The sequence below is a fragment of the Chironomus tepperi genome, unplaced genomic scaffold, assembly GCF_022539635.2.
Source record: "Chironomus tepperi strain 1889 unplaced genomic scaffold, CSIRO-AGI_Ctep_v1 contig_382, whole genome shotgun sequence".
NCBI classification, from domain to species: domain Eukaryota; kingdom Metazoa; phylum Arthropoda; class Insecta; order Diptera; family Chironomidae; genus Chironomus; species Chironomus tepperi.
The window spans coordinates 429,625-443,643 of record NW_027226504.1 but is presented as its reverse complement, the minus strand read 5'-3'; the positions used below and the strand labels follow the sequence as shown (position 1 = coordinate 443,643).

The window sequence follows — 14,019 nt, the reverse complement described above, 5'->3', positions numbered from 1 at the left end:
CAGTGCCATCTCATGAGCTACTTATTTAAGTCAAATGAAGTCAATCTGTAATCGACTTATATGATGTATTTCATTATTTTTGATATTGAAGCTTAGTTCTATTAGTGATTTCGTCTAGTTAGTAACAATATAGTTTCAACCTTAATTGACTGTCAAAAATTGCCATTGTTGCGGACGAACCAGAGCCCGACTCGACTCTAGTCGACTCGACTCGATTCAAACCAAGTCGACTTCAAGTGTATCGACTTCGAACTCTGGTATAGATGCTGACAATGGAATAATGAGTTAAAATGACCAGGCTTTGATGGATTGGACATGCTAATGAAGACCTGGAGAAGATCTACGAAATCAAACTTTGTAGATGGCAAGAGATAAATTAGATGGAATCTGTAATTGGCAAGCAGTAGCCAGCGATATGGAAGGTCGGGGATCACAAATAAGCTGTACGATCATCAAAGCAAGTAGATAAGCATGTAGAAGTAGCAGTCAACATTCTTACGTTAATGAATAAAACTTGAACTCATTGAAAATCTCAATCTAAGTTGTATGCTTTCTCGCTATCGGGATCGGAACCGGGATTTCCCGAAAAACTTCCTCATAGTGATAAATTACAGCTATTTTCGGGATCCCGGGATCTCCCGGGAAATTCCAAAAATTTTTATCCCGATCACGAAAATTAATCGGGACCGAGATTTTGAGAAAGCAAGTCGTTTTGGGTCATTTGGTTGCCTAATTCTGATGTCCATAATGTCCAAATCTGTTAAGTCTTTAAATGTCTTATTGAATTTTTCAAAAAGAAAAAAACATGGATCTTATGGCAAGTCATTCAAGTAAAAGTTATTACTGCAAAAACAAAAGTATTTTCTAAAGGCAGCCTCACTTTGTATAAAAAGGAAATTCCAAGATGACATGGGATAGAAAAACAAACAAAGAGAAGAACTTACAAACAATCACATGCCTTAATGAACCAGCCGGCGTCATTGAAATGATTATAGTAAACATATTTAAATAGTTTCTTTTGTCTGCTTTCAGCCATCATACAAAGTCCATTGACTTTACTCTTTAAAGCAATTGCTGTGCCAAGTGACTCGAATTCTCACATCTCGCCTTTTTTCCGTTTTTTTGTATTCATAAATAAAAGCTTGTTGCTTCTTTTCTTCTTTAGATTGTATTTTGTTTTTTGTGTAAAATGCTTTTGTATTATGGCTATAAAAGAATTACTGCAGTCTCAAAAGGATTTTTTGTTTTCTTTTTATTGTGGATTTATGAGAATTTCTTTGAGATGATTTTGGAATACAATTGAGGTTAGAATGAATTATTTTTGATGGAATACTCTACCCTAAGATACCATCATATGCTCATTGATCATCTTACGGTACCCAGTGAGGATTCTCATTGGTACCGTAAGATGCTTATTGAGCATATGCTTGTCAGTCCTGTTTACCTTATGTTGCTTTCTTTGTACAAGTTGATTTCGGAAATGGTCGGTTGTAAGTCCTACAATCCCTAGCCTCATTAAAAGGCGGCCACCTTTTAGGCAAGATGATTTTGATGGGCTTTTACTCTATCCTTTAATGTATATATCCCCGCACATAACTCTTGTACCAGCGGTGTATTTAGCGATATCAGAGAATACTATGAGAAGGTATACACTTGACATTTGATCAGCCTCGGAGTCAGACTTTGGCTATTAATGTGATTCATTAAGATTCAGACTCAGTAATCCTATAGTTTATAGTGAAATCAGAACCACTCCATTGATGAAGCTATTATCAGCTTATTGCCTTCATCCTACAAAGAGATGATGTGAGCCGTGTATCCACTACACATGATTCGAAAAAAGACAGGTGACAAAGTTTCTCCTACCGAGTCTCGAACCCACGACCGCTTGGTCAGTGTCACAATAATTAGTTTCCAAATTATTAATCCATTCCGCCACCGAACCACCTGAACTCACGTGAATATGAGGAGATAAAAGAATACATATGTATTGTCATGTCCAACTTATCACTTGATTGATAATCAAAAGAGAAAGATAAAAGAAGGAGTATAGAGACAAATTGTTTGACAAATGACCTACAAGTGTGGTGCATGTGTCAATACATGTAAAGGATTCTCTGTAAGCTTGTTATGGCAATTTACTATAAAATCCTTGATAGCAAAAACTCATGCTGTAAATTTGTTTTTGTTCTCCGATATAGAAAGGAATTAAATTTTATGGATTAACTTTACAGGATGTCAATGACTCAGACTATGTTGTAATAAATCTTCTGATATGTCAAAACTTGTAAAATAATTTTATCCAATTTCTAGTTGACTAGACTCATGCTTGAGTTTGGTGTGGTGAGAAAATTGCTGGAACTTGACATGCTTTTGCTTGTGCTCATCGATAAAATTTCATGAATTGTGATAATTTGAATCATAACCGACCACTGACTGCATGAAATTAAAATCACATACTGATCATGAGTAATTCAGTCAATCAAGCTAAACATAACGTTGCTACTTCAATTCGGACTATAAATGAAATCTCTGTGAAAATATTAAGTACACAACAACTTATTTATCAAATGACAATATTGATGAAACTTAAAAATATATGTGCTAAAAATAGCAAGAAGGTATATTTATGGAAAATTTATCAGATCGTGCTATTTTTAACCTTGTCCAAAAATACATTTTGAATGTTTGGATAAGAAGTTAGTATCTTCTTGAAATTTGTTATTCATTTTTTGTCAACAATTAGTTTTACAAGCTAACAATGGATGGAAATAATGAATGAATATCAAAATTTGGTCCGCAAGATTTACAAGTTCTAGTAATGGTCTTGTTGAATTATCAACCACTATTTATACCGGTTTTGGATCTAAAAATAGTGTGAATCAAGGTTGCTCGGTGGCGGAATGGTTTGGTACTTCGGTTCATAATTATTGTGATCCCAAGATCACGATAAAGCGGTTATGGGTTGGAGACTTGACAGAAGAAACTTTTTTTACTTGTCCCTTTTCGAATCATATGCATTAGACACAGCTCATAGCCTCGCTTTGTAGGCTAAAGACAATAAGCTGATCCTATAAACTGGAGTTCTACTGTGTACAGTGGTCTGACGTACCCTTACTTGTTAAACAATCATTTGGTGAGAAACGTCCTAACGCAGTTCTGGATCTTTACAGTGGCTAAAAGAAAATGCTAAATTTGTCCACTATTATTATGCTTTTGTTTATGTGCCCGATTGATTGATTCAATAAAGTCAGCCGTAATTAGAACTAAAGAAGCAGACAGCCAAAAAGCAGCATTGCCATAGTAGTTGCATTGCATTGGTATACCCTATTTCATTTGGCCATGCAACTGTGCAGAGTTGGGGAAAAAGGAACTAAAGAAGCTTCTTTTCGAAGCTCGACTACAAAATTGTTTGTTTAATGCAATGGTAGACAATTTCCGCATTCTGGGTCCGGAACTCTGTTTAAAATGCTATTCCATCAATTTGACCAAAGCAGCAGAACGATTGTGACTTTTTGAGTATACAGAATTTCTGCAGAATTTTTATTGTCGTTCAGTTAATGGGAATTTCCTTCAAAATTGCTGCCAAACTAAAACGTAGACCCATTGCTTGTCTTAAAATACTTTTATATTGAAATGTCACTCCCAAATAAATAAATGACTATTTCCATAGAGGATTTCCAATAACTTTTAAGCTTCTTATCTTTTGAGTCATCAATATACGAAAAGTCAACTTGTTGTCATTTGTTACTTTTTCATACAAAACTAGTTCAATGAAGTTACTTTTTGGAAAACATTTATATTTTTACAGTATTGTTACTAACTTAGAGTCGATGATTTTCGTATAAATACAGTCAATCCATCGATAAGAAGCATCAGTAACTTTTTAACAGTCAAACGTTTCAATTCCAAAATTGTTTAAAAATGAAAATATTTTTGCTGTTGTTGACCTTATTCGTAGTATTAGGACTATGCTCATCGTCCAGAGTTGAATCTGTAAGACGCAGAAGAGTAAGACCAGGTAAGAAATGATTGCGTGATGATGTGGATATCAGAGTTGGCAGGACTTTAGGAGTTCAGACTCTAAAAGGTCTCCACTATGGAAGTGGATTTGCCTCAAAATAAGTGGAGTCACCTCCACATTGGATTCCTGCTAACTCTGCTGCATAACTAAAATGAGACAAATTTCAAAATTAATTCTATAAAACATCTAATTTTATTTTTTATAACAGTTAGATTCGGTGACTTTGATGCATTGCTATATAGAAGCTTACTGATTGATAAAAGTCATGAATACGTTCCATCAGATGATTAAAATATTGTGTAAAAATTAAGTTAAAATACTATTTATAATTATGTACATAAATAAGCACGTACCTAAGACAATAAACACTTTAAATCAGTGATGGGAAACCTGTGTGCCGCGGTACACTAGTGTGTGGCTACAAAAATGATTGGAATTGCCAAGAACCCTATGCCGTGTATGGTTTCAATCAAGACCAACCTCCAACATGTGTCGTGAAAAACAAAAGGTTGTCCACAACTGCTTCAAATAATTTAAGAAAATATTGTAATTATTAAAGCTACCTAATAAATTGAACTGTGAATGAGTTCGTATTCTAAGAATGTTAATCTTTACATGCTACTATTTATAGATTCTGTAAACTAAACGAAAATGGAACGCGCCAATTTTTCTTATTTTTCTCCGAATTTAAAAGTAAACAAAGTGTTAAATATGCATTTAAAACTTGTTTTGCGGATTTACAAAATACAGTCTTGATTCTGAAGTCGAAGTAAAAACTTGCAAGTCTTTGCAAAATAACAAAATTCCTCAAACTTAAATTCCTGTTTGAAAGTTTCAAATTGCAAAAATGCAGGAGCCAATGTGTAATGGATGTTGCTGTTTCTCATTAAGAACTGGTGGATTGATCATCGGATGGTTTAATTCACTCGTTGGATTCTTTGGTATGGTGATCATACTCTCAATTATGGGATATATGCTGCAGCAAAGTTCAGACACGCCATATGTTGATATGGATTATTATTATGGATTGAAATATGTTGACAAATTTGTGTGTAAGTATTTGAAAATAAATAAGATGGGTTATTAAAGTGCTACAAAACTTTGCTCTGTGGCAAACTGAACTCTGTCTCTTAAAAATAAATTTTGTGTGCAGTTAGATATAATTGTATAAAGCCCGTTGCCACCTTCCGCCGAAGAACCCCGCCGAAGGTCAAATTGGCAACCTACGGAAGTGACCATCGGTGAGAGGAGGATTGGTAGACGGTAAAACTCGGCTTTTGCCAATTAAGACAATACTTAAAAAGTTCAGTAGAAGAGTGTGCCGCGACACACAGTTTAGACAACACTGGTTTAGATTAATCTGATACTAATGAGAAGCAGAGCATAATTTGAGTAGCAATTAGCTTTAAAAATTGATCACTTGAAGTAATTCATAAATATTTCAGTCACTGGAATTTTATTGTTCATCGCTTTCCTATTCTTACTTGAGTTGATTTCTGGTGGATTGCTTATTATTGGAATTATCGAGGTATGTAAATATTTTTACTAAGATTTTCAATCCGGGGGTACAGTACATCCCGGAAAGTACACGGCGTAGAAATGGCTTTAAATCCGGCTCCAAGCCAATTTGAGTCTGGCCTGAGGGCGGATTTCATCGAATCTGGCTTGAATATCATGCTCAGAGTTGGATTTCCGGCCATTTTCGGCTACGAGTGCCTTCTGGGTGTTTTAAATCCTCCTAAATTTAAAGTTTCCAAATTCAATTAACAACTTTCTAATTTACAGGGTCGTCACAAACATATGATAATGTACATGATTCTATCCTTCATCGGTATATTGCTTGAATTTCTTGGACTTTTTAGCAGTGCCAACTCCACCCGTGAAGTTATTAAAGAGCTAATTGGAATAAGTTTTCAAATCTACTACTTATGTGTTGTTTACAGTCTTTATGTTGTCATTAAAAATAGAAATCTTCAGCAACGAGCATCACACATTCAAGAATATGTGTGAATTACTCAAATTGATTGATTACTAAGTATTTAAATCTCGAGGAATTTTGTTTTAATATGGTATTTAGGGAGTGTAAGCTAGATTATGCAGGGGTGTAGCCAGAAGAGGAAGGTGGGTACTATACTATATAAGAGCGCTTTAGGGTCCTATATGGGACTCGATCCCTTTTTTTAAATTCAGTACAGTATTTTCCGACTAAGAAGTTTTAAAAAACACGCAATTCATGTGATTTAAGCTACGCCTAGTTTAACTCCAGCATGGGCCAATCTCACCTTCTCGCGGATGAGACCGTCAATTTAGGCCACATAGTAGCGCGGATCCGAAAGAGGCTCTCTTAACTACAAGCTAAGTAACCAAATAGGATGTATTACAATTGAACTGTATGACCAGCAAACAAACAAACAAGATTTTTTTATGGAAAATCCAAAGTTTTTGAGCCTCCTCCTTACAAAATATCTGGCTACGCCCCTATCATGATATGAATTGCTTACACTTTACATTACACTGTAATTCACTGTAATATAAATACAAATTCCTAATCTTATTACTTGAGAATTTTTACTAATTTAATTTTAATAAAGTAATTACTAAAAGCCACACGAATATCCAACAATCTGTAATATTAAAGATCAAAAGAGACGGAGGAGATATCCAATGACCATTGGACTATCAGCTTAACAATTTAATTTACAATAAATACATTAAATTAATTGCTCAGTGCAATATAAAACCAATTAAAAGGCAATTAAGATGAGATTTTCCTTCCCTTTAATCTGCGGTTTACAGCACTTGAGATAAAAATGTTAAAATTTATTTTTTTATGCAATTGATTTTCCATGCTTTAAAAATAAATGCCAGTTACTTGTAAAAATATTGAACCTTTTCCATTTTAACTCAGCACAAATCGCCTCGAGCAGCTTTTTTTATGGATTTTCAATTTCACATCCTCTATCCCTTTCCAAATTTAGAAACAATATTTAAGGATCAAATGTATGCATGAATAAATTGAAAGTAACTGACTTTAAAGTTTACAAATAAAAAAAAGTCTCAAATGTGCTTAAAGAATCTTTTCAGCTTTATAGCTTCTACATTACTGAATGTGTTTGGTGTTTTTCAATCCTTTTGAGACTTTCGGGAGGAAAAAAACTTTCTTCACGACAAAAGTGCACGAATGCTTTTCTATGTTGAGTATTATAGTAAAACTGATAATAGATATAACAATGAAAATAAGATAAAAAAATCTATACAATTTATTCAATTCCCATTAGCTTACTGCTGTGAAAATATTTTTGGAAACAAAGTTTTGGATATATGGAAATATTTGTAATGGATACAAATTGACTGGTACGGATGGTTGAATAATCGATTGGGTTTTCTAATGGGTTGTCTTTTAAAATCTGGTTCAGAAGCGAAGCCAGATTTTTTTAAGGATTTCCCAGAGCTCGAAGTCGAGTCGATCAGAAAAACGAGTCGACTTCGAATCGACTCAAGTCGACTTCAACCATATCGACTTCGAGCTCTGGGATTTTCAAATTTGGAATTTTTACGAAAAATCCTAGCAAATCTAAACAGGCAAAGAGCATGCTCTACTTAAATATACTAGCAACACGCTCGCGAGCTTACTCTGATCTAGAGCACTCTAGAGAGCATGTTCTTTGTCTGCTAGGGAAATTGAAGTATTAATCGAGGAGTCCGTACTCCTCTCTGTGTTAATCTGAATAGCACAAATCAATTAATCGATCAAAAGTCAGCCCCCAGGCCAGCATGACTCTAACTTAGTGTCGGATTCGATTGAAATAGTCACGTCTGCCAGGTTTAAGATTTTGAATCGATTTACCAACTTGTGCTATTCGCAAGTTCATTTTCTCTCAATTTTGTGCTCAAAACGAAAACTTTTCAAACCCCACTTTCCATCCCTCGGATCCCCTTCCCTCCATAAAAATCTGGCTACACCCCTGTTAAGACTCACAGAGAGAATTAGTTCTATGTTACAAAACTTATGTAAATGATTCAGTTGACATTAAAAGTTCATTGATTCGAGATTTGACGAGACCGAACTCGAGACAGTGACAGGATTGATCTTGTTCTTGGTCTAGACTCGATCTTGATCTAGAAACCGAGACCGGGTCAAGATCTGTAATCTTGGTCTCGATTTCTCGGTTTCGGTCTCGATCTTGGTTATAATCTTGAGAATTTGTCAAAATCTAGACTTCAGGTTGTCCTACTTGACAATTTGACATCAATAGTTGTCCGTTCTACTAATCTGTGACTATTTTTCATGACTTATCAGCTCTTAAATTCTCTAATAGAATTGAATAAAATGTTTAAAGAGAAATGGAAAGAAAAGTTTGCCTTTGAGCGTCAGCTCGTGAATAATTTTTTCCTCTTCGTATTTTGAATTTTAATATTTTATAGATCACGAAAGTGCTATTTAATGAAACTTTTTTAAAGTTCAGCATGGGTGTCAAATGGATGAAAAATGTATTACAGCAGTTCTTTGTATTTATTTTTTTAAAATTTTCTATATGAAAGTTTTGTGCTATTTAATTGATAGAGCTAATTGCACAAAGTTGCTCATTAGTATAATTACATCACATTTTATTAAACTTTTTTCCCAGCTCTCTAATTTAGTTTAACTAGTTTGAACGGAAAACGTTCAAATGAAATTTCCACTATGGCAATTAAAAGTGAAATAAAGAAATTGCTTTAAATTGTATGAATAAAAAAAAACTTGAAAAAAATAAAAGAGGAAAGTTGGAGGATTTTTACAGTATTTTGGTGGTATGAGGCATCCGTTAATAGAGTTTTGAGAATATTTTAACAGCTTGATGCAGTTCCAAGTAGCTAAAATGAGACATTTGGGGATTATTAACACATGACTTCAACACGAAGCTACCCAAATAGACAAAAATACGTTATGACTAATTAAAGGTAAGTAATCGGAATATTGTTGGTGCTGGGAGATAAAAACAAGCTTGTTATACCGTCCTTGGTTGGAATCCAATAGGGAAAAAGTCGTTCTGGTGTTACAAAAGCAACATAGTGTAAGATAGAAATGATGGAATGCTAGTTAGATGTTAAAATTGAGAAATTATGCAATCGTTGTGATTCGGTCAGCAATAAATTCAAAGCCTTTCCCTAGGCTCCAAGACGGAGCTTGATTTGAGCAAGCAAGCGAGTAAATGCAACTAAATGCTCAGTTAATGAATTGTTTTAACGTATTTTTGTCAATTTTGGGCAGATCCAAATTAAGGGTGTCGAAAGCATCCAGGCCTTCACAGTCATTTCTGCATCATTAGATTTATTTCGAAATTAATTATGTTCCCAATTTTTTTATTAGGATTCGGAGTTCGTTTCAGGACTTGGGTTCGACACCCCTAATCCAGATTCGAGATGAATCTTTCCTCATTTATGTAGCTCAGGAATTGCAGTTAAGATATATAACTCAGTGTAGTTCCTATCGTTACGCATTTGACAATGAGAAAGAGATCGACCCTTATCCATTCAACTTCTTTTCAGCTATGTATTTAAAAGGTGTCGACTAAGCATCCAGGCCTTCAATTTTTGCAGCTCAGTTTCTGCAGGTCATTTTCAATTGATTCTCGACTCCCTCTTACGAATAGGGTTACATTATGTTAACAGCATAACAGCAGTTTTTTACCTGAAAATGCGGTTAACGCAAAACAGCGGTTAGAAAATTAACCGTTTAACAGCATTTGGGTTCTGTAAAGGCTTTAAATCCAGAAAATTTTAACGGAAATTTTGAATCTTTAATCAAAAAAAATTTAATGTTTTTCATAAATCTCAGGAAAATGTGAGTTTTGGATATATAATTCAGTGCTAGAAATTCCTTTGAAAAACTTGAAAGATTTTGGGAAATTTTTTTCAAAATCTCGCCATTGTCGTGGAGTTAAGGGCAATTTTCGTCTTGCTTGCCTTTAAAAAATCAGAAAATTTCGGTCCAAATTTCCCTTAACTTTCGCAAACCAAAAAAAACAGCATTCTTTCAAATATATTACTTAATGTTTATGAATTTTCAATAGTCTATGTTGGAGTTCATCAATCAAAAAGTTATTCTTTTTCTTTGATTCTGATTATCTTTAGTAGGTTTACGTAACTAATTCAACCATATGAGTCCAATGAAAAGCTCATTAACAAAGTAAAATTGTGATATTATTAAAAATTCAAAATAACCGCTGTTAACCGCGTTAACAGCTGTTTTGAGTAAACAGTGAAAAAACGCGGTTAATCAGAAACCCTACTTACTAACATTACCTAATAAGTGCTGAATTAACCAAACTTAAAATATGGAAATTAAAAGGACAAAATGCAAATAACCCCATTTTAATCATAAGTAGATTATCAAAAACTAAAGCTAAATCTGCAGTTGAAAGCTTTGACATGACGGTCACAAAACAAGCACAGAGTAGGAGCTGTGAATGAACAAAAAGGAAGAAAAATAAAAAAAATCAACGCAAAATAATTGAAACATAAAAATAAATTGCATAAAAAATGAGCTTTGAAAGCGTTTGAAATCACATCTCGTATGCACCGTTGACAGAAACAATTTTTTTTTGTGGATTTTCGCACTAGCTGAATTTCCACCTCGTCTTTTATGTTTTTTCTTCCTTTTATTTTTTCATTCACAATTAACAGCATAACATGCCATTTCATTTCAGGTTTTTTTTATGACTTTACCCGCACATTCATTTTAATATATCCACAAAATTCAGGATGAATAGTGAGTATACAGATGAGAATTCATCATGTATTTTTACTCTCTCCTTTTCATAACATGAAATGCATTATGAATGTGTGAAGTATTACTATTCCTTGTTATCAGGCATCAAAAAAATTAGGTTAGCAAATTTATGGGAAATGGAGAACTATTGTATAATAATTTATGGAAATGGAATTTGGAAATATATAACAGGAATAAAATTCATAAAAAGCTGTTCATGCTGAGAGTTCTTGATGAAAAATTTGTAGAATAATGGGATTTTTTACATCACTGATGTGCATTATTTTTATGAATTTCCTGCAGTTTTTTGTGATGATCGTATGAAATTTTATTAAATGAATACTTTCTGCTTTTTTGAAGTTTAAGTCTTTCTGTTTCAGTAGAATTTGAGGTAAACAGCAAACAGCCTAGAATGTACTTGAAATAATGGATTTTTACTCACTAATTCCGAGCAACACAACTCATTTCTATGTTAAAATGGGTCAAAATCAGTGTAAAGTGCAGGTTTGACTCTTACAGCCAATACGTTGACACAGTGCAGTAGTGCCCTTGCGAAAACAGTGGCTTTTCTCTTCTGTGATAGCATGTTCTTTGCTTGTTAGGGGATGAATAGCTTGATAGATTCTAAATCTGTTCGTCCTAGCTTAACCTAACTGAATCTCAATAATTCATTACCTGCAAGCCTTACTTGAAGTATCCGAAGCTTTGAGGATCTAAGCCAGTCATGCGCAACCTTTTATCTTCGCAGCACACCTTGATGCAAAGCCTGAACCACCGAAACTGTGCACGACATACTTACTTACTTCGCTGGCCGTACAGATCAAGTGTGATCCATGACCTTCCTCAGTCGGTTCCTGAAGCTGGCTCTATCACTGGCTACCGCTTACCAATTACCAATTCCAAGTGTGACACTATCTCTATCGACAGCATGACATACGTTTCAAAGAATTTCTAAGAATTTTTGGCGGTACACTAGTGTGCAGCGGCACACAAGATACCCACCACTGATCTAAATGTACTCTGTTACCAAAAAAACTGCTCAGAATAGTGATTCTATCATGTTCCCGCCACTCTGAAAACAGAAAATTCAAGAATAAGAAATAAATAAAAAATTCACAGGAAGAAATTAACGAATAAAGCATGTTTATTGCATCATTGTATGGTTATGGGTAAAAATATGTAAATTTTCTAGAAAATTTTACGAGAATTTACATGCTTTTCAATTTTATGCTGTTGCCTGCCAGACATTCATCTTTTCTTTTGTTACATTTTTATTCATTTACTCATCCATCATTTAAAAAGAATGAAAGGATGTGGAAATAAAGAGAGATAAATGTAAGTAAGACTGAATTTTTTGTTCAAATTGCACATTTGTGGTTTTGAAAAATATAGATACAGGAATTCAATAATCTAAAAGGATCTGGATGTGAAATTGATAATTGCTCTAATTTAGTGTCAGTCAATAAGTCAAGTTGGCATTAACTCGAAAGCCTCACAGTGTGAATATGTCAAAAAATACCAGTCGACGAACAGCTTGTAAGACAGATCAGTAGTCTGCCCTTGAAAAATAGTATCTACAGGTCAGCCTAACTTTTGCGTTAGACCGAATTTTAACTTTTATTTTTTTGCGGCATGCCTTGGATCTACCACACACGAAATAAGTTTCATGACATTTTGATAATGTGCTTCAGCACACAGATTGCCCTCTACTGCCTTATTACTATAAATTATTCATTAAACATCTTGAAAATGCAAAGTTTCTAGGTAATTGCAAAAAATTGCTTATTAATTAATTTAAATGAAAAATGCACATAAAAATTTGTTCCTTCGATGTTTAAAAGATGCTTAAAAATTATGTTCAGTAGGAAAGTATACGGTAAGTTTAAGTACTAATTAATTGAATATAAATCATGAAGTTTTTCATGCACGAAAAATTAAGTGTTTGTTCCTGTTTGTTTCAGGTTTTTTGCAGATGTATGTGGAATATGAAGCATATGCACATGTATGCTTTGTTATTGAGCTCGGTGATGCCCAACGATTCTCAGACTGTACTTTGTGGGACGGTATAGGAACGGTAAAAATGCACCAATCTTGTACTATTTTTCCGTACCACCTGTACTGTGCCATTGGCAATACAGTCCCATCGTATCACTATGCCGTACCACCAGTGCACCACCGATGTACTATTGGTACGGTACAGACATTCCACGTTGCCATTCCAGGTGTACCACTGTGTCATACCAGTGGTGTACTTATACTGTACCGTACCAAACCACCGATGCTCTATCGTACATACTCGGATTACTCGGATTGGCTTCAAGTCAATAACAATTAAAATTTTATGAATAAACATTCCATGACCACAGAAAGTTTGTTTGAATAATTTCAAAATTCCGCAGAACTCAATACAATTTTTCCTTAAAAGCTTTTCAATTTTCACAATAATTCAGAGCGTCTGTTTTCGATGCTCTCAGAGAAGATGACTCAATTCTCTCGTGAGTCGTGACTGAAATCTCACGAGTCTTCATGAGAGATGTCAAAAAAGCTTTTATCTCAACAACTTTATACAAAACCGAAAAATAGAAAAACTTTTCTGTTGTCTTCTTTTACTGCAACTTAAAACCATGTTTTTGGCACTCTCATGACATAAAAAAAAACTTTTTTTTAACTCCTACAAAGATTTTTTTCGTACATTTCGTTTTTTCATTAAAACACACGACATGAATGATTTATGAATATTTAAATGGCATCAAACTTTTGCTTTACTGACTTTTTCTCATCCTAACAAGCATGTGATGTGTCGTTCCATCTTTCTTCCATGACAGCAATTTTACTGCTCTATGAGAAAAATGTTGTAGCTCAAATATCAAATTATCTTCAAAAAAAGTGGTAGAAACGCAAAAAGAGAAGATTGCACGAAGAAATTTTGTTGTTTATGGAAATGTCTCGTATGAGCATGTAACCATGTCGCAATAGCGTAAATTCGTTAAATATGGAAATGGGTCAAAATCTCATTTTAACATTCAAGAATGATGTATTGTTCTCAAAAATATTAGCATCCGTAAAATGACAGGTTACAGGATGCAGATACAAGGAAGGAAGATTTTTTTAATATTTTTTGTGGCAATCACAATTGTTCAGTGGTGAGTGGTGAGCAGGCTGTGTGTTGGGGTACAATGGATGTCGAAAATTTCTAGTCTTGAGTAGCTGGTTTACAACCGTTTGTCCTTGCGATCAGTAATAG

At 34.1% G+C, this 14,019-nt stretch overlaps 1 protein-coding gene across 1 annotated transcript; it reads left to right on the top strand.

The window, feature by feature from the left end:
- Positions 1–4,792: 4,792 nt before the first annotated feature.
- On the top strand, positions 4,793–7,538 carry LOC139096290 (uncharacterized). Its single transcript, XM_070647989.1, has 3 exons — positions 4,793–5,076; positions 5,470–5,552; positions 5,810–7,538. The coding sequence occupies exons 1-3, from the start codon at positions 4,872–4,874 to the stop codon at positions 6,032–6,034; spliced, it is 513 nt and encodes a 170-aa protein (XP_070504090.1). The 5' UTR covers positions 4,793–4,871; the 3' UTR covers positions 6,035–7,538.
- The last annotated feature ends 6,481 nt before the right edge of the window (positions 7,539–14,019 follow it).